The following is a 19595-nucleotide window of genomic DNA, read 5'->3' as shown; positions in this document are numbered from 1 at the left end:
CCAGCTAATGATATAATATGCCACATTTACCACCACACAGGACAGCGTGTCTGAATTTGGTGCTTAAGATATGATGCTTTTCTTCTACTTATGTCTTTGTTTCTGTGCTGAACATTTATTCTGGTCTTAATAGCCCCTTTGTCTGTTACTGCATTTAAACACAGTAAATCAGTTTTTTGTTTTTTTGTTTTTTTACTATCTGGGATAGTTAATAGTTTTTACAAGGTTCTTCACCTTGGCAGGAACTGTTCCTGTGGTAAACTCATCAGCTTATAGCACCTTTCCTACTAACTTCATAGTTACCCAAAGAAAAAATCTGAAAGCCATCCTTGAGATTTGATTCCTTTAAGTTTGTGCCACCAGTACCTGTATCAGTTCTGTAGTATCAGATATTTTTTTCTTAGTTCCTTATGGAGCGTATGTAATAGACTTGTTCATATCATAGATGTGAACTACCACTGAAATAAAATTTTATTCAATTCATTCAAAGCCTCTGCTTTCTAGATAAAACTGTCACTCTGTGAAATCCTTTCATTTTTCTTCCATCAACACTGATGGCAGTTGTGATTCTTTGCGGGGCTATTTTTTTGGTTTCAGGGGAATGTTTTTTCTCCTTTAGGTGTCACTGTAAGCGATAGGGACTACTAAAGAACAAAGTTGCAGTGAGTCATGAGTGTAGGGCATTCAGCACAGCAGACTGATTCTTTTTCAGACAACTGCCATACTGGATTCAAGAGTCAAATTTTGCTTCAACTAAATTAATAATATGCCATGGACTTCCAGGTCTCTTCTAAATTGGTCAGCCCTTGAGTATTAATTTTGACTGTGCTGAGGGTTTACTGTCCTGGTCTCAATTGGGTTATACATTAGAATCATTTACATACCATCAAAGATTCTAAGGCGTGTTCCTTATCTTAATCAAAATGTCCAGGATTGCTGCCCTTCCAAGTTTTTGAGTTTAATGAAGCCTCATAGGCAATTAAAAAACATATATATGTATTTATGCTGTATGTTTGTATGTGCCAGCGTGTGTTCACTTGCACATTACTAGGTATAGACTTAATTTATAGCACTTAAAAAAACCTGTGAAATACTATTGAGAAGCCTAAATAAAATTCTGAAATAGAAGAAGTAATTAGAGGGAATTGCTTTTCCAGATATTAAAATGTTACAAAGCTACAGAAATTGAAACTTTTTACAGTGATAAAAAGAGACAGAGTAATGGAATAGAATGAGAATTTAAATACAACATATGATTAGGTATCATTAAAACTAGTGGGGAATGTTAGGTTATTCACCAAATAGTATTGTGACATCTAACTGTTTGAGGTTGGATTCCTGTCTTACTTGTTACATGATAATATAATTATAGCTTGATTAAGTTATAATATAGAAAAACAACCTAACAGAATATGTAGGAAAACATTTTTTTTTTAATCTAGGAATGATACCATCCTTTCTTAGTTTGATGCAGTATTTTGAAGCTATAAAGGCAAAAGATAGTATGCTTGACTACTAAATAAACTCTTTCATGTAAAAACTGGGAAATATTAATGCAAATGTATGACAAAGACCTAATATTGATTAAGCATACAAAGGGCTTTTAGAAACCCCATAATCACAAAAACCCATTCACAAAAAGAGTATAAATGGGTAATTCACAGAAAAAATACAAAGATCCTTAAACGTATGAAAAGATTACCAGCCTTAGTAGTCAATGTATGTTGAGCAAAGTGTTTTTTTTTTTTTTTTTTTAATTAAAGAGGTAAAAAAAAACTTAAATGATTTTTGGCTGAGTGGAATAGAAAACATACACTCATTCTCTGTTGAGATGACTATATGTTGGTATTACTTTTTTTTGTAGTAGTTTGGTTCTGTTGGCTAGAATTTGAACTATATACATAGCTTTCATTAACTAACCAGTTCTACTTCCGGAAATGTGTCTAATAAAAATGTATAATTACTCAAAAATGATTTTGTAAAGATGTTTATCAAAGTATTTTTTTGTAGTAACAAAATTCTGAAGCAATATTAAATCAGTTGGACACTGTATTAATAAAATTATGGTGTATTTATATAACAGGATACAATGTAGCTTTAAAAGAAATAAGAGATGTAGGTGTCTTGGAAAAATGTCCGTGATATTATTGTAAGTCAAAAAACGAGATAAAGAATATTCTGTATAATACCATTTATGTATAAAAAAGTATTGCATTTTTAGAAAACTATGTATTACATAAAAACAAATATGGAGCGAGAGAAATGACAAACACCAACACCAAGCTGGTAACTGTGTAGGTACCTCTGGAAAGTCAGATGAGGCATGGGGTAGGAAAGAAAGATGTTCACTTTTTTTTTTTCTGAACATTTATTCTTTTAGAAAAAAGTATTTTTAAAGAAAACATTTTCCTAAAAAATAAAAAAAGTATACTCCCTAGCTGCCTTAAGTAATTCTGATGTAAACCCTTGGATAAGAACTGCTTGTTAATTGTACGTTCCTGATTTTCCCACTTACTAGCTTTGGGATCTTACTTAGAAAAAAACACCTGATCAGATACTTAGTTTTTGTCACAAGGGGGTTGAAATAATATCTGCCATTTACTGGATGCTTTCTAGATTTTTCCCTCAGATCTGTTTCCACTCTAATTTTGTGATTGCTGCAGAGATAGTTATAATCACTGATTACACTGATTATGAGCACTATTTGATGTAACTATAATTTGTTGACATTATTGCATTTAAAGTAAATGTTTTCTGTTTTCAACTTTCCCTGGGGAAAATAATGGCAGCAGAACACATGGAAGGGCATGGTAAGTTCAGCTTGAGAACAGCTGAAAACCTAGAGAAAGTTTTGGTGAAAATGTTGTTGATGCTTGATCAGCAACCTTCACTACTTTCTCAGTTATTTGTAAAGTGATGATGGCTCTTTCATTTGAAAGGTTGTCCTTATGGGTGAGGATGTAAATGCGGTATGTGGTTTTTGTAGACACTGTTGTAAGAGTCTGTTGAAGCGGAAACTAATTTGAGTTGTACCATTTACTAATAATACTAATAGTAGGTGATAATCTTTGAAGGGAAAAGCCTTCTAAATTTTTTAATGAAAAGCAGTCATTTTGACATTCTTGAATTAAGCAAAAATTGAGAATTGCTTTTAAATCCAGTAAAGTTAATAGAGGATAAAGTAGTAGATTGGATTATTTCATAATCTATACACATTCTCTTTTTATCTTTCCTTTTTTTCTTGGATGGAAATAGGCTATTGGATGTCACAGATCAGTTTCCGGAAGAAATTAGATAATTGTGAATCTATTGTTTTCTGCATTCTCTTTTCTGGTTTATCTTTATTCAGTATACCTGTATTAAATTCTCAGTTTATATACTTTTTTCTTTGCCATTTGAAAAAGGATTACATTTCTTTTGTATATTTTTGAGACAGAGAGAGAGCATGAGCAGGGGAAGGGCAGAGGGGGAGGGAGACACAGAATCCAAAGCAGGCTCCAGGCTCTGAGCTGTCAGCACAGAGCCTGACGTGGGGCTCGAACTCACGGAGTGTGAGATCATGACCTGAGCTGAAGTCGGACGCTTAACTGACTGAGCCACCCAGGCGCCCCGAAAAGGGATTACATTTCTTCAGAGATTTATTACAGGGTACATATCATAACCACACATTTGGCTTTATGAAAAACAAAAGAAAATATTTCATGGTAGAGAATGTTTTGAACGATTTTAAGAAAAGTTCATGCTTATTGGAAGAAAGAATCATCAAGATTAGATTGCCCCTTGATCTCTACCCTCAGATACTCTTAAGTTAAAGTGCATATGCTTATATTGTTTTTAGAAAGTAAATATTTTTTTACCAGTTATCTTTTTACTTTTAATTTTGTGAAACTAACCTTATTTTCTCTTAAACATTCAATAGGATTCTGATCTTCGAAGTGCACTTCTTTTGGAACAGGCGGCACATTGCTTTATAAACATGAAGAGCCCCATGGTTAGAAAATACGCATTTCATATGATACTGGCAGGACATCGGTTTAGTAAAGCAGGGCAAGTGAGTGCATTTTATTTAACAAATAAATTATTATTTTAATTTTTGTTACAGTTTGTTATGTATTTTATAAATATATGTCATTTGTCAATTTTTTATGATTTAAAATTAATCCTAAAAATGGAAGTAAATTTTGTTATATTGGTAAGGGCATGAGATTTGGATTTAGGTAAATGTGGGCTTCAGTCTTGATCTTCTACTCACAACATGACCTGGGTTACTTCTCTGAGCCTCAGGTTTTGTATTTATAAAATTTGAAAATTCTCCCAAAGTTTTGTGAGCTTAAATCAAAGTATATATGTGAAAGTTCCAATATACTGAATGTATTCAACCAGTTTTAATTATCCTTCACAGTGGTTGGACTGTCCCTACTTCAGCTCTAGTCTCCTGTTACCTCTCAAAGTGCCTTATAATGATATTTACTAAATATTTAATGAGTAGAAATCATCTCTCTCTCGTACCTGGAAGCAGTTGGGTTGGAGAGATCTTTAATTTAGATCGATTAATTTAGAGCAGTTTCTCCAGCCCCAGTTGCCTCTTTAAGCATTAGTTGGAGGGACTTTGCTGGAGGCAGAGTGGTAGCAGTAGTAAATGGTGGATAGAAATGTGGATTGAAGAATCCTCCCTGTGTTCCTGTCTGTCTCTGTCTCTGTCTCTCTTTCAAAATAAAAAAGTTAAAAGTTAAAAAATTTACAAAATGTATAAAGTATGTGGTTCCCTTTGCTTGGGAGGAAAATTATATACCTCATTGGGAATGGTCCATTGTCTCTTATTAAAAACAAGTCATTCTTTTTCCACATCTTTGTCCACTTTTGTGAATGGTTTCATTTGTGAACATGATGATGTCATTGGAACTGGAAATAGCCACACATATTTCATCTTCTGAAATTGTAGGGCATATTGCTTCTAGGAAATGCATAGCAAATTAAAAATGGCTACATTTGTGGTAGGTTGACATACATTTACTATTTGGCTCAGTAATCTAACTATAGTTATATCGTGGAGTTAATGATTCCAGGGTACCCGGTTTTGTATTTTGAGAACATTCTATATAGACCCTGAACCTCTTTCTCAGACAGTATGTAGCAGCTGAAAGCATGACTAGAAATGCTTTTCTGTTGGAAAAGCAAATACATATCCTATTGAAGTTGGTCAAGAACAGTATCTTCCTGGGAAGGTAGGACGTAGAACACAAACAGTTGTGACTGAGGCCAAATTGTTTCTGAGAAGCACCAACTTTTCATGACATTTCCATTAAAATGTGTGTTGTTGGCAAGGATGAGAGGACAGTAGAGGAGGTATGTGTGTATAGTAATGCCATTTCTCAGTCCTCCCTGAGAATTTGTGCTGGATTGCTTATCTTGTCCCTAGAAATTTTTCCTTTTTCCTTTTTTTTTATTTTTTAAGAGAGAGAGAGCCTATGCATGAGAGCGCAAGCTGGGGAGAGGTAGAAAGGGAGGGAGGGAGAGAATCTCAAGCAGGCTCCATGCCCATTGCAGAGCCTGACGTGGGGCTTGATCTCACAACTGCAAGAACATGAACTGAGCTGAAATCAAGAGTTGTATACTCAACTGACTGAGCCACCCAGGCGCCCCTAGAAATTTTTTATAGGTTTTTTTTCCCATTAGATTTCCATTATGATTATCAACTAGTGAAAGGCATTTAAAAAAAAGGAACTGGCATTACCAAAGATTAAAATTAGTAAATTTTTTTTATGATAATTAGTAAAAAAAAAATTTTTAAGGAAGTGCTGGGGAGAGGGTGCCTGGGTGGCTCAATCAGTTGTGTCCGACTCTTGATTTCATCTCAGGTCATGATCTCATGGGTTTGTGAGTTCGAGCCTTGGCTTCAGGCTTCACGCTGACAGTGTGGAACCTGCTTGAGACTCTCTCTCTCCAGTTCTCTCTCTGCCCCTCCTGCTCTCACTCTCTCAGAATAATAAATACACTTAAAAAAAATTGCTGGGGAGGGTATATGTATATGTGTCCAAGTATACCCCTAGACAGTCTTTCAATTCTTACTTTAAAAAGCAGACTTTAAATCCTTTTTACCTTTTAAATCTCGTTGGGTGTTTTTCCAAGAAATCCTAAAAATGTACTTGAACTCAGCATTTTGACATATTCAATTTTTTCTCTGTATCTCTTAGTTTGTAAGACTTGTTTGTATTCCTTTTTACTAAATGCAGTATGGAGATTAGGGGTGTTTTCAAGAAACATCACTTTAAAATTATTTTGAAATAGTCTCAAACTTATAAAAATGTTACAAGTACAGTTCAGAAACTTTACCTGAGTGTTTGATAGTTGTCTCCCTGGTACCTCATTACCTCCAAATACTTTAGGACATTATTTCCTGTTTCCTAGAAACAAGACTTTTTCTACTATATAACCATAATACAACCATCAAATCAAGAACTTAGTACTAATACAGTACCACCCATCCTTAGACCCCATGTGGGTTTTGACAGTTGTCCCATAAAAATGGTCCTTTATAGCATAAGGATCCTGTTCAGAAAGATACTTTGACTTGATCACCTTGATAGTTTTGAAGATTACAGTCCAGTTATTTTAGTGGAGTATCCCTCAATTTAGGTTTGTTTGGTGTTTCCTCATGATGAGATTCAAATTGGGTATCTCTGTAGGAATATCACAAAAGAGATACTGAGTTCTTAAATTCTATGGTATTAAGTGGCAGATGATTTTGATTTGTTTTAATTATTTACAAGGAAACATTTCTTTTAAAAAACGAGCAGTCTTGGATATACATACTAAAAGTTTGTAATCCACCCTGGAGAGGAGAGGAGGTATAAGAGTATACTCTGAAGCAAAAGGTTGAGTGGGGAGAAGCCTCTTCCTTGGTACCAAATCCAGGTTTTAAGATAAAGGTTGTCTGAGTTCAGAGTGTGGCAGTGATAGGTAATTAATGCCAAATAATTGCTCACGGGTGTGGCAGGATGCAGCAGTGGGCAAAAAAAAAAAAAAAAAAAAAAAAAAAAAAAAGAATATATCATACTCTTACTCCCAAGTGAAACAGTAGTTAAAAAATGTGTATACACATATAAATACATATATACACACATATGGGGTATCCATTCAGCCCAATGCAGTGGTATAGAGATGATCATAACAAAATTAGTAAGATAGTTCTCAGTTATAAAATAACAACCGGGGCGCCTGGGTGGCTCAGTCAGTTGAGTGGCCGACTTCAGCTCAGGTGATGATCTCACAGCTTGTGAGTTCAAGCCCCGCTTCGGGCTGTGTGCTGACAGCTGGAGCCTGGAGCCTGCTTTGGATTCTGTGTCTCCCTCTCTCTCTGCCCCTAACCCACTCTCATTCTGTCTCTGTCTCTCTCAAAAATAAATAAACATTAAAAAAAAAACATTAACAACCAAGCCTCTGATTCATGACTGCATATACTGCCGTTCTGAGAACTCCCAGATGGTTTTTTATAAAGTCCTTATTATTTCTGACTTCTTAGACTTCCTGCCCTTGGACAAAGCAATTAACTTGCCTGCTTCAGGATCTCTTGGTTTTTAGTAATAATTGCAACGGGGTTTTCATAAATGTTAGTTTCATTTTCCTCATCATTCCAGTCTCTGTTAGAGGAAGTACCAATTAACAGTTACGTGATTATGCGTGTGTGTATTTGTTTTTTCTAGTCCAAGAGAAATTCAGATTGTAATACTTTGTTTATTTTTTTTTACAGAAAAAGCATGCTTTACGCTGTTATTGTCAAGCCATGCAGGTTTACAAAGGAAAAGGCTGGTCTCTGGCAGAGGATCACATTAACTTCACTATTGGGCGCCAGTCCTATACCCTTAGGCAACTGGACAATGCTGTGTCTGCTTTTAGGCATATTTTAATCAATGAAAGTAAACAATCTGCTGCTCAACAAGGGGCCTTCCTCAGAGAGTATCTTTATGTTTACAAGGTGAATACTTATTTTCAGGACTAGATATTAAAATTATATTTAAGTTATTACTTTCAGCAAAAAGCATATTCAGTGGTGTCTAGTAGGAGTTTAATAAAATGGCTTTCTTAGAATTTATGTACTTATCTGCCATAATAAAGTGTGGCAGGCTATGCTCTTGGGTCATAGAACTGAGTTGCATTGCTCTTCTACACTTCTTTAAAAGAGGATTTTAATATTTCATTAAGCATTTGATTTATATTGGAATTAAAAACATTCTGGACTATTTCTTCATTATTTCTTTTTTTTGAATCATGCAAATTTTTTTATATTGGGTCCTCATACCATCCCTTGGTGAGAAAATACTTCACTGAGACAAGAGGGTAGAAAATACAAAACATTGTTTTACGGAAAAAGTGGAAAGTTGTGAATTTTTTTCTCAAGACCTATGGATAATGAATATTTTATCTGTCCTGCAGAAAAATACCTCTTTCTAAGAAACTTTATTAATTTGAGATCATATGGGTTAGAATTTTGGCAGATAGGATGCTGTAATGAGTCACAGGAAGTAAAGTGCACCAAAATAATATTTGGAAGTTTTAACTTCCAAAGAGAGCTAATAGCTAGCTGAGTAACTTTAGGAAGATTCTCTTGGGCCAGAATAAATGAGACCTAAAATTTTATGACTGATGTATTAAGTGAAACTATTAATTGTTAACCTTAATATTCTTGCTTAACATGTTTTTAATACCTTGCATATTAAAAAATGAGGAGGCAAATATGAAGGAAATGGAATTTTCTCAAAAAAACTTTTTTCTTTTGTATTTCTCCTAGAACGTAAGTCAGCTGTCACCAGATGGCCCTTTACCGCAGCTACCTTTACCGTATATTAACAGTTCAGCCACACGGGTTTTCTTTGGCCACGACAGACGACCAGCAGATGGTTCGTAAAATTTTATTTTGCCTTTTTACCTAGTGACTATTTTTTTAAGTGCTTTTTTCTTTATTTAAGAAATGATGTTGTAATTGTTAAAGAATGTTTGAAGATAAATAACTCTGTACCATGTCACCATCCTGCCACCTTGAAGATAACCACTACTTCAGTGGTTTTTCTTCCGGCTCTAAAAGCTAAAAATAACAAAATAGCTATAATTATAATGGGTTTTCTCACATAATAGGAAAAATGCCCATGTTATTACATACCTTAAAAAAAAATTTTTTTTTAATGTTTTTTTATTTTTGAGAGAGCGAGGGAGCACAAGCAGTAGAGGGGCAGAAAGAGAAAGACACAGAATCCGAAGGAGGCTCCAGGCTCAGAACTCTGAGTACAGAGCCTGACGTGGGTCTCGAATCCACAAACCATGAGATCATTAGATCGTGACCTGAGCCGAAATCAGATATTTAACCAACTGAGCCACCCAGGCATTCCCATGTTATTATGTAATCTTAATGAACAATGTTAATGGCTGTAAGATACTTTATTCAGTACTTGCAAAGTACTGTAATGTTCGCGTCTTATATAGTTGGACTATTTTCTTCTTTTTCTTATATAAACATTGTGATGGATGTTCTTGTGGATAAAACTTGTTAACTTTTTATTATGGAAATTTATTATTTATTAATTTATAATTTATTAATTTACTAAATTTATTATGGAAATTTCAAATGTACACAGAAGCAGAGAACAATTGCCAATATTCTGCTGTCCTTGTTGTAAGACTTTTTAAAATATAGGCTTATTTTCTTAGGATTGAACCTTAGAATGGTATACTGGGCCAAGAGTATAAATATACTGATGTATGTTAGAGTAAAATTTGTGATTCTGTGTATTCTTATATTTAAGCTTACTATATTTCTCCTTGAGATTTAATTTAGTATTTTATTTAAAAATATTTATCAAGATGTTTATGGCAACATTGATGTTAACAGCAAAAAAAAAAGTGAAACAGTAGCAGGAAATGAATTGATAAATTTTGGCATATTTATACAATGGATTCATGCTGTAGAAATAGTTCTGTATGTTTCTACATGGATAATACACCATAATGTTGAGTGAAAACAGTTACACAACAGTCAGTCAAATGTAATTCCATTTCTATAAATTTCAAACATATAAGCCAATTCTATGCATTGTTTATGTATACATTCATGTGATCAAGTAAAAAGCAAATATGGATGAAAACATTATATTTCAGCTTTGGAATAGCCCTGGGAAGAAGGGCTAGTGGACATGAAGGAGAGCAGTAGGATTTGGGAGGGTTACACAGAGGGCAATAATTCTATCTGTAACATTTATTTTATGAAGAGTATTTGGGATCTTACAACAAACATTGGCATTTGTTAAATTTTAATATATAAATATTTGTTATTCCCCATGTGTTTCTGTATGTTTGAAGTATTTCATATAAAATTATTTGGAATATTAGGAAAAATATATTCTTTCAGAGTCAAGAGGAAAAGAACATCAATGTTATAAGCCAAGTTCCAGTTAGACTAGGGTTAATAAGAGGATATTCTTCTCTCAGATAATTATAGGCAAGAGTGTATATGTATATGTATTTATTCGGATACCTCATATTTTTATTTAAAATAAGTTTCGGGGGTGCCTGGGTGGTTCAGTCGATTGAGTGTCCGACTCAATTTTGGCTCAGGTCATGATCCCGGGGTTGTGGGATTGAGCTCGGTGTCGGGCTCTGTGCTGAACGTGGAGCCTGCTTAAGACTGACTCTCTCTCTCTGTCTCTCTCTCTCTCTCTCTCTCTCTCACTCTCTCTCACTCTCACTCTCTCTCTCTCTCTTTCTCTTTCGCCCCACACCCCCACCTCTTCTCCCTCTGCCCTTGTCCCCTGCTTGCGTGCACATTCTGTTTCTCTCTCAAATACAATAATAAATAATAATAATAATAATATGTCTCATTGAAGGCAGGTGTTAATAAACGTGTTTAATTGTGACACTTTTTTTTTTTAGGTGAAAAGCAAGCAGCTACTCATGTAAGTCTCGATCAGGAATATGACTCTGAATCCTCTCAGCAGTGGCGAGAACTTGAGGAACAAGTTGTAGCTGTGGTTAACAGAGGAGTAGTTCCATCCAATTTCTACCCCACACAATATTGTTTGAATAGTTATTCAGATAACTCAAGATTTCCACTGGCAGTTGTAGAAGGTGATATACTTGAATTTTTATTCATGGTTTTTTGTTTACCTACAGTAGATGCAAGATAATTTTCTATGTGCCAAAAATTACTGGAAGCCAGGCATGCAAAAAATAAATTAGGAATCATAACTTAGTGAGCTGTATGTATAAAACCAGGCACTATGTATGAGATGTAATACTAGTATATAAGTGTGCTATTGGAATATAGAAGAGAGAGTGACATTCGTTAGCACATAGGAATTGGGGAAATCTTCTAGAGGAAGTAGTTTTAAAACTGAATCCTGAATAAATGGACATTTATAAGCTGGTAAAGGACAGTCTAGGCAGAAATGCAGAGCTGTGAAAGTAAGGTGTGTTCAGAGAATTGAAGCATAGGATGATAGGTGGGATTTATTGAAGTTACTAATTTAGGCCTTTCTTTTTGTAGAACCAATAACAGTGGAAGTGGCTTTTAGAAATCCTTTGAAGGTTCCACTTTTGTTGACTGATTTGTCATTGCTATGGAAGTTTCAACCTAAAGATACTAGTGGAAAGGATAATGAAGAAGTTAAAGAACTAGTAAGTTATTAAAAGGTATTTGTAATAAGCATGTTTCAGTAATAGCCTAGCAGATACATAACATTTCAATATTTTCTGTTCAGTGAACTACACTTATTCTTTTTTATGCCTGTTTTCCGTAGTTATAAAAAGTATGATATATGCATATTGTTGAAAATAGAGAATACAAAGAACATACAGAATAAAGATAAATCTGTCTTCTCAGTATTTAGAAATAACCACTTTAACACTTTTCTATATATCTTTCCAGTAATTTCTATTTGTATGTTTTCTCTCATATATGGGATTTTAAAAATATTGTGTGTGTTGTTTTTTTTTCATTCTGTTGATTTGTATGTGTATCTTGATATTAACATGTCTTAATATTTCATTTCTGTGTAATTATTCCATCATGGATGATCTATAAGCTCTTCTGTGTCTCCATTGATAGTTGTTTTAGAAGTTTCCATTTGTTTACTATCCTCATAATTCAATGGTTAAATTTGGGTGTATACTTTTTTCATCCTGATAATTTCTGTAGTAATGATTCCTAGGCATGAAGTTAAAAAATTTTAGGGAATAAGTATGTTAGTGCTCTTTTGGTTTCCCAAGAGGTCATACCAAAGCTTTTTACCAGCAACACATGGGATTGGATATCTCATCTTTGCAACATTAAGCATTCTTATTTATAAAAAAGCATCTTAATTGATTTACTAGGTATGAAAAATGCTGTTTTACTTTATTATTTTCCATCTCATTCATTAATTTCTGGTGAAGTTGAAGATCTTGGATTTCCTTTTTTTGGATTATCTTTATATGTATTTTATCTTTTTCTTACTCGTGTCTGTAATAAGCTCTTTATCTAAGATAGTTTTGTTTTTTTTTTTTTTTTATTTTGAGAGAGCACACACACACGTGTCAAGGAGGAGCGGAGATAGAATCCCAAGCAGGCTCTGTGCTCACGAACCATGAGATCATGACCTGAGCTAAAATCAAGAGTTGAACACTTAACTGACTGAGCCACCCAGGCACCCACCCCTAAGATAGTTATTATTGAAGTTGGAATGACTTGAACAAATAATCTTTATTACCAAGCTGATTGTAACAGAAATAACTGGGAAATAATATTTTTTTCCACTTACTGGGCTATTCACCACTACCTACTATATAACTTTTACTTCTTTGTACTACCTTGATATATGCTTTAATCATTATTTTGGAACTGGGAAATATCCCAACATTTTGGCATTGATTTATGAAGGGAGAACTGGAAAGAGATGTATGTTGTACTAAACTTTACTATTAAATTATTTCTCTTGGAGTGTTTTGATTTTTAAAGATTTCCTTCTGTAAAGTCTTGTTGGTTAAATTCATTGAAGACGTGTTGTGATTAAACTCATTGTGGATAGTTCCAAAGATTGAGATTTTGTAGGCTCTATTCTGACTTGAATTTTAGCAACTCCATGAATTTTTCTAATTTTTTTTTTCTGATGCCTGGAATACAAATAAGAAGCTTATGAATGGTTCACTCTTGGTAGAGTTTTTTAAAAGATCCATTAGCTTTTTAGTATATTAGTCTGTTTAATATATTAAATTTTAAAGGAGGTTTATTAAAGTGAGATTTTTCTTTGTGTATAATTAAGTTATACTTTATCCTGTAAATTTCAAACTCTTTGGATTTCTTCATAACTTTCTGCTGCTGATGGATTAAGATACTGAACTGAAATTTAGGGAAATGTAATTTTAATTTATTGTATGAAATAACTAACTTCATGGTAAAAGTAAAACAGTGTTTATGAGGACCAGCTTTACCCCAAGTGTGAGCCAGTTAACTGTGCTTTGTTACATGACCAAAGATTATAGTCTCTTACAGAAGTCATTGATTTGGAGGAGGCCTTTTTTTTTTTTTTGTCCTCTCCTACTGCCCATATTGTCCACCAGTCTTTTATGCATGTTGCTTAGGCTGCCATTACTCGATACAATTGGACAATGTGGAAAAAGAGACCAGTCAGAGTAAAAGATGGAGAAATTTGCTCTTACTGCAAAATTAAACTAAGCGGCCATTTTGGCCATTGTTGACAATTAGTAGCTGAACTTTATGTCTTGAAGTTTTATCCTCTTGGTGGCTGCAACTTTGAGTAGATCACTTATCCTCCTCACTTGAATTGGACTGAATGAAATAGAAAAATATATCACATGTTAGATCACTCCAGGTGTGAAAGTAAAAAAAAAAAAAAACAACTTTGTATATTGATTAGCACATAGTAAGAACCTGGTAAATGCTAACTGTAATTATTGTTATTGTTCTTAAATATTGATGTATAGGAATGTTAATATTCTTCTGATACTTTTCATTAGAATATGTATTTTACAAAATATTTTTCAGGTAACAGGTGAACCTAAAATGATTGGAACTGAAGTTATTTCAGAATTTTTAATTAATAGTGAAGAATCTAAAGTGGTAATTATTTTCTTATTTTTATGTCTTAAGCCTTTCAAAAAAGTAAGTTGGAAACAAATTTAAAAAACCAGTTTGTTAGGTTTATTTTATATTTTAATTTTCTTAAAAGCTAAAATTTGGAAGATTTGGAAACAGGAATTGCACAAGAGGAAATTGGTGGGAGAAGAGTAGTCTGGTTTGTTAATTTGGCTTGTTAATTTTCAAAGAAGCCTGGTGCAATGTTTTTGGTTTTTTGTGGTTTTTTTGTTTTTTTTTGTTTTTTTTTTTTTTTTGTGGGGTGGTCAGTATGGTAATTTCATATGACATTTGGTTGACCAGAATATTTTGGTTTTTGTTGACTTTGAAGTATTAGTTAAGATCTGTGCTTGTAATTGTAGAATTTACAGAATTTACAGATTTTTCTTTTGAAGCAAATGCTTTCCAGTCTAATAAATTAATTCATTATTCAAAAGCTTAGGTCATGACTTTCAATTTCTGCAATATTGCAGAATTTAGGTATTGCACTATTTAAGATATTATGAAAACAGATAATAAGAGTGACTTAAATATCTCCACAGGCAAGACTAAAGCTCTTTCCCCATCACATAGGGGAGCTGCATATTCTCGGAGTTGTTTATAATCTTGGCACTATTCAGGGCTGCATGACAGTAGATGGCATTGGTTCTCTTCCTGGATGTCACACAGGTAAAACCATAGCATTGCTAAACAGATACAAAACTAGTAGTTAAATCTTTATAAAATAAAATGAATGAAAATAGCATGTTTGAAAAATAGGTCTAATGTACCTTTAACAAAGGCAGTTAGTCAGATTATTTGGATTATTTTAAACTCTGCCATTGCTTCAAAAATAAACAACTGTATTCCTTTCTAATGTATTTTGTATTTGCAAAGTAAGTAAGTCTCATTTCTCCTAAATGAGAAATTGAGCAGCATACAGTAGGTATGGTTAAACATAAAAGTAAAATATGCCTAATTCTTTGATTAATCATGCTACTCAGTAATTGTCTAGAATTTTTCTAGAAATAATATGAAAGTTACAGTATTCAAGCTAAATTTATGTCACTTAACATATCAAATTATTTTAGGGCGTTGATTATTTTTTGTTTCAGGAAAACATTCCTTGAGTATGTCAGTCAGAGGGAGACAAGATTTAGAAATTCAAGGTCCTCGACTTAACAATACAAAAGAAGAGAAAACATCTATCAAATATGGTCCTGATCGACGTTTAGATCCCATTATCACGGAGGAAATGCCACTGTTGGAGGTATTTCACTTTTTAAAATTTCATGGACTTAATAAATTATAAGGTCAGATAATATTTTCAGTAAATTAATTGTAGACTTTGAAGGTACTGATGTTACATTGAACCATACTTTTTAATTATTGCTAAGCTAGGGTTAAATAGGTCTAATTTACAAAGATAAGTCACAGCCAGGTTATAAAATATAAACCTCAAAATATTGATGGAAATTGAGAAAATGCATTTAAAGAACACTTTATTAAAATCAGTGGCTCTTTTTTGATAAGGTACACAAATAATATAGGAATTAATGGTTGTAAAAAGTTTACACAAAATAGATAAATATATTCGTAAGAAACAATATTCCCTTTATTCTCTCTGTTTTCCTACCCCAACCTACTTTTATGCCATATAAGTTCCAGCTTTTTTAGTTGCAGAAGATAGAAACTGATGCTAGGGAGCATAAGCCAAAAAAGAGAAAATGTATTATTTAGTTAAAGGATATTGGAACATCTCTTGGAAACTGAAGTATTCTAGAACAGTAAGTCTCAGAAAAATAAGGACTTGGCACCTCCAGGAAATTTAGCAGCAAATGTTTGTGAGCCTTTAGAAAGCATTGCTTTTGATATGACCTTAGTTTAACAACTTTTCCAGTCTTTGTGCCACTTTATTACTAGTTTCAAGTTTCTAGGAGAGAAGTCTGGCCTACCTTGGATCAGTTGTCTACCTGAGAGGCAGACCAGTGGCAGGGTTGTATAGTATTACAGACACTGGCAGAAGGTCTTTCCTCCTGCATCCTCAAGTTTTCTTAGTAGGGGAGTTAGAAGCTTAGCCACTTACCTTCTACAAGTGCTCATGATACTAAATTGGCGTTTTCTCCTTTCAGACCTTTCACTGAACACTTATGTATAGTTTTAGTAATTATAAATGGAATCATACTGCACATTTTATCCTTACTTTTTGTCTTTAACAACATAACTTGGTCTTGTTTTCATTCAGTAAAAATTCCTTATTTTACAGCTGTATATGGTATTCCTTTATTTAGATACCATAATGTATTTTAACCATTTGTCTGTTGTTGAGTGTGGTTCTGGTTTTTCATCATTACTGATAGTTCTGCAGTAAATCACATTATGTATATACTCTGTGTTCTAGTTTAGACTAAAGTGGAATTGCTGGGTCAAAGGATATATAAATAAAATGTTTTGTAACATACTACAGAATTACCTTCAGCAAGGCTATAGCAATTTGCACTTACTTGAGTATGAGAATATCCGTTGTCTCACATTTATGACATACTGGGTATTATCGCTTTTTTTTTTTTTTTTTTTACTTTTGCAAATCAGGTTGGTGAAAAATGACATTCTTTTTATTTACATTTCTCTGATGTCTGATAAGATTGATCAATCTTCATACGTTTTTTTGTTCATATGATTTTTTTTCTTCTATATGTTTATATGATTACCTGTTGATACCCTTTGAATTGGGTACCATTTCCCTTTTCTCATTGGATGGTTTTTATGGGCACTAATCCTTTGCCTGTATGGGGAGGGGGAGTTATACTCATTAAAAAAGTGAAGGGGAGGGTTGTGTTTGAGGGAGCGTATTGCTGAGCCACATGTATTCTGCCCAAGTTTTACACTTGGTTAATTATGGTTCACTTAAAGAGTTATGTAGGGCAAAAAAAAAAGACTTAGGGACTGACTTCAGTGCTAGCTTCTGCTTGATAAATATTTTATATATTTTAACTTTGATTTGGTGTCTTTCACCATGTTAAGGCTTTTAACATATATGAAGGCCTGATTGTCCTTTGTTGCGTCTGAGTTTTACAAACACTTTTAAGAGACTTCTATAGTCAAAACTTTTACTGTTTTATTTTTTAATGTCTGTGTTCTGTTTTAAATCCAAGGGAATAATACTCTTCCGAATGTCAAGGGGTAGCGAGTCAAACTTTATTTTTACCGTTAATTGAATATTGGCAACTCATTATACCATCTTTCTAATATACTAATATCCTTAAAGTGTGTATACCTATTTTTATTTTTTTCTGTGGTTACCTATTCTTGCCGATAATAATTCCTCATCTTTCTTTGTCAATACTATATTCTTGCTTTATAATTTTTTGAATCTGACAAACCAGATTAAAAATTAATCTTTAATTTTTTTCTTTTTTCTTATACTTGTGCCATTTTTGTGTAAGCCTGTCAAGTTCCCGTAGTAATGCATTGGATTTTTATTAGGATTTGCATTGCTACACCTAGGCTGAATCTAAGGCTGAAGATGGATTGAAATGAGTTGGGATCCAAATTTTATTTTAGGGCTATTCATCATTATAGCTAGCTAGCTAGCTAGCTATTTATTTATTTATTTATTTATTTATTTATTTATTGTTTTTCAGTTTATATGTATTGAGAGAGAGAGTGCACGTGTGAGCAGGGAAAGAAAGGTCAGAGAGAGAGAGAGGGAGGGAGAGAATCCCAAGCAGGCTGTGCACTGTCCACACAGAGGCACACAGGACTCAATCTCACAAGTGTGAGATCATGACCTGAGCTGAAATCAGGAGTTGGATGCATAATCGACTAAGCCATCCAGGTGCCCCCCATCATTATAGTTTAGAAGTCACTAATTTATACAGTTTGCTTGGAATTCTATACATAAGAATTTCCTAGAGCTTACTTTTGAAAGGGAAGATTCTGACCCCTCTGGTTAATTGAAATCAGTCCATTGAGGACACCAGAATACTCAGTTTTTATAGCTTACCCTTTTTTTTTTTTAAGCTTATTTATTTATTTTGAGAGTGTGAGAGAGCATGAGTAGGAGAGGGGCAGAGAGAATGAGAGAGAGGAGAGAGAGGGGGAGAGAGAATGAATCCCAAGCAGGCCCTGCACTGTTAGTGTAGAGCCTGACTCAGGGCTTGATCTCAGGAACTGAACCATGAGATCACGACCTTAACCAAGATCAAGAGTTGGATGCTTAACTGACTGAGCCACCCAGCTTATACTTTTCATTGTATCTGATGATTAAGATGTTCTTTGTTACTAAGATTGGTAAAAGTACAAATGGTTTTTAAGTGCGGTACTTCTCAGATGATAGATTATTACGTATAGAGCCTTTCTTTTAGACTTTTTTCTAAGCTCCATCTCTAATTATCTGAACTTGGACAGTTTCTTCTCTTATGAAATGAGGAAAATTGAACCAGATGATGTTTAATTTTAAATGTTAAACTGAGTAGTCTTTAAAATTATTTTGTTTTTGATATTGCTCATTCTGTATTTAAGTTTTCTTCTTGCATACCATGGTGGTTTAAAAAAAAACTTTATTGTTATAGATGTAATTTTCCTTGCAGAAGGTAGAATATGTAGAGGACCTCTTATTCTACATAGTAACAACTGGTGTTTGGTTGATTAAACAAAAAAGCTTGTAGTGAATAACAAAAAAACCCCACAATAGATCCATATCATAAATATTTTGCCTTAAGAAAATACACAAATGTACATTTATTCACTGTCTTGCCATCCTCTTACCTTGGGTGGGGGGAGGATTTAGGTCAGAGGCCTTTTCTTTTCTTTAAATTTTTTTTAATGTTTGTTTATTTTGAGAGAGAGAAAGAGAGAGAACATGCATGAGCAGGGGAGGGGCAGAGAGAGAGGGAGACATAGAATCTGGAGCAGGCTCCAGGCTCGAGCTGTCAGCACAGAGCCCACTGTGGGGCTCAAACTCGTGAACTGTGAGATCATGACCTGAGCTGAAGTTGAACACTTAATTAACCAACTGAGCCATCCACATACCCCATTTTCATACCCACTTTTAAAGCTTCTGACATCCACAGAATTTATCTGCTTTCCTTAAGACTATGGCCATAGTGAAATTCCTTTCAAACTTAGATTAAGAAACAGGTTTTTCCACTGGATTTTTATAACTCCTCTGGGACTACTAGTCATAACTTCATTAGAACATTTTTTCTTACACTTTTACCTTTATGTTCCTCTTTTCTTGGATACTTTCAGTGTACCTCTGATATTTACACTTAAGGATCTTTTATTTATTTTCTTAAATTTTATTTAACTTTATCTATTTTGAGAGAGAGTGCGCATATGCACGGAGGACGGGCAGAGAGAGGGGGAGAGAGAATCCCAAGCAGGCTCTGCACTGCCAGTACAGAGCCTGATATGGGGCTCAAACTAACAAACCATGATACCATGACCTGAGGAGAAAGCAAGAGTCAAATGCCCAGCCACCCAGGCGCCTGAC

The 19595-nt window shown here is 33.9% G+C and overlaps 1 protein-coding gene across 5 annotated transcripts in view; it reads left to right on the top strand.

The window, feature by feature from the left end:
* TRAPPC8 (trafficking protein particle complex subunit 8) overlaps positions 1–19595 on the top strand; it is an 82138-nt gene that overhangs the window by 36985 nt on the left and 25558 nt on the right. For 2 of the 5 annotated variants that reach the window (XM_053902529.1, XM_053902530.1), the window contains exons 12-20: positions 2790–2810; positions 3920–4051; positions 7751–7975; positions 8789–8897; positions 10921–11115; positions 11534–11664; positions 14030–14104; positions 14662–14788; positions 15214–15368. In XM_053902529.1, coding sequence (XP_053758504.1) covers positions 2790–2810; positions 3920–4051; positions 7751–7975; positions 8789–8897; positions 10921–11115; positions 11534–11664; positions 14030–14104; positions 14662–14788; positions 15214–15368 — 1170 coding nt within the window. The remainder of the gene's footprint in view (positions 1–2789; positions 2811–3919; positions 4052–7750; positions 7976–8788; positions 8898–10920; positions 11116–11533; positions 11665–14029; positions 14105–14661; positions 14789–15213; positions 15369–19595) is intronic. The other 3 variants (XM_053902534.1, XM_053902532.1, XM_053902531.1) reach the window with 2 other exon arrangements.

The sequence above is a fragment of the Panthera pardus genome, unplaced genomic scaffold, assembly GCF_024362965.1.
Source record: "Panthera pardus isolate Hobbes unplaced genomic scaffold, ASM2436296v1 HiC_scaffold_15, whole genome shotgun sequence".
Classification (NCBI taxonomy): domain Eukaryota; kingdom Metazoa; phylum Chordata; class Mammalia; order Carnivora; family Felidae; genus Panthera; species Panthera pardus.
Note: the sequence above shows the minus strand (reverse complement) of the source record. Positions and strands in the feature narration are given on the sequence as shown.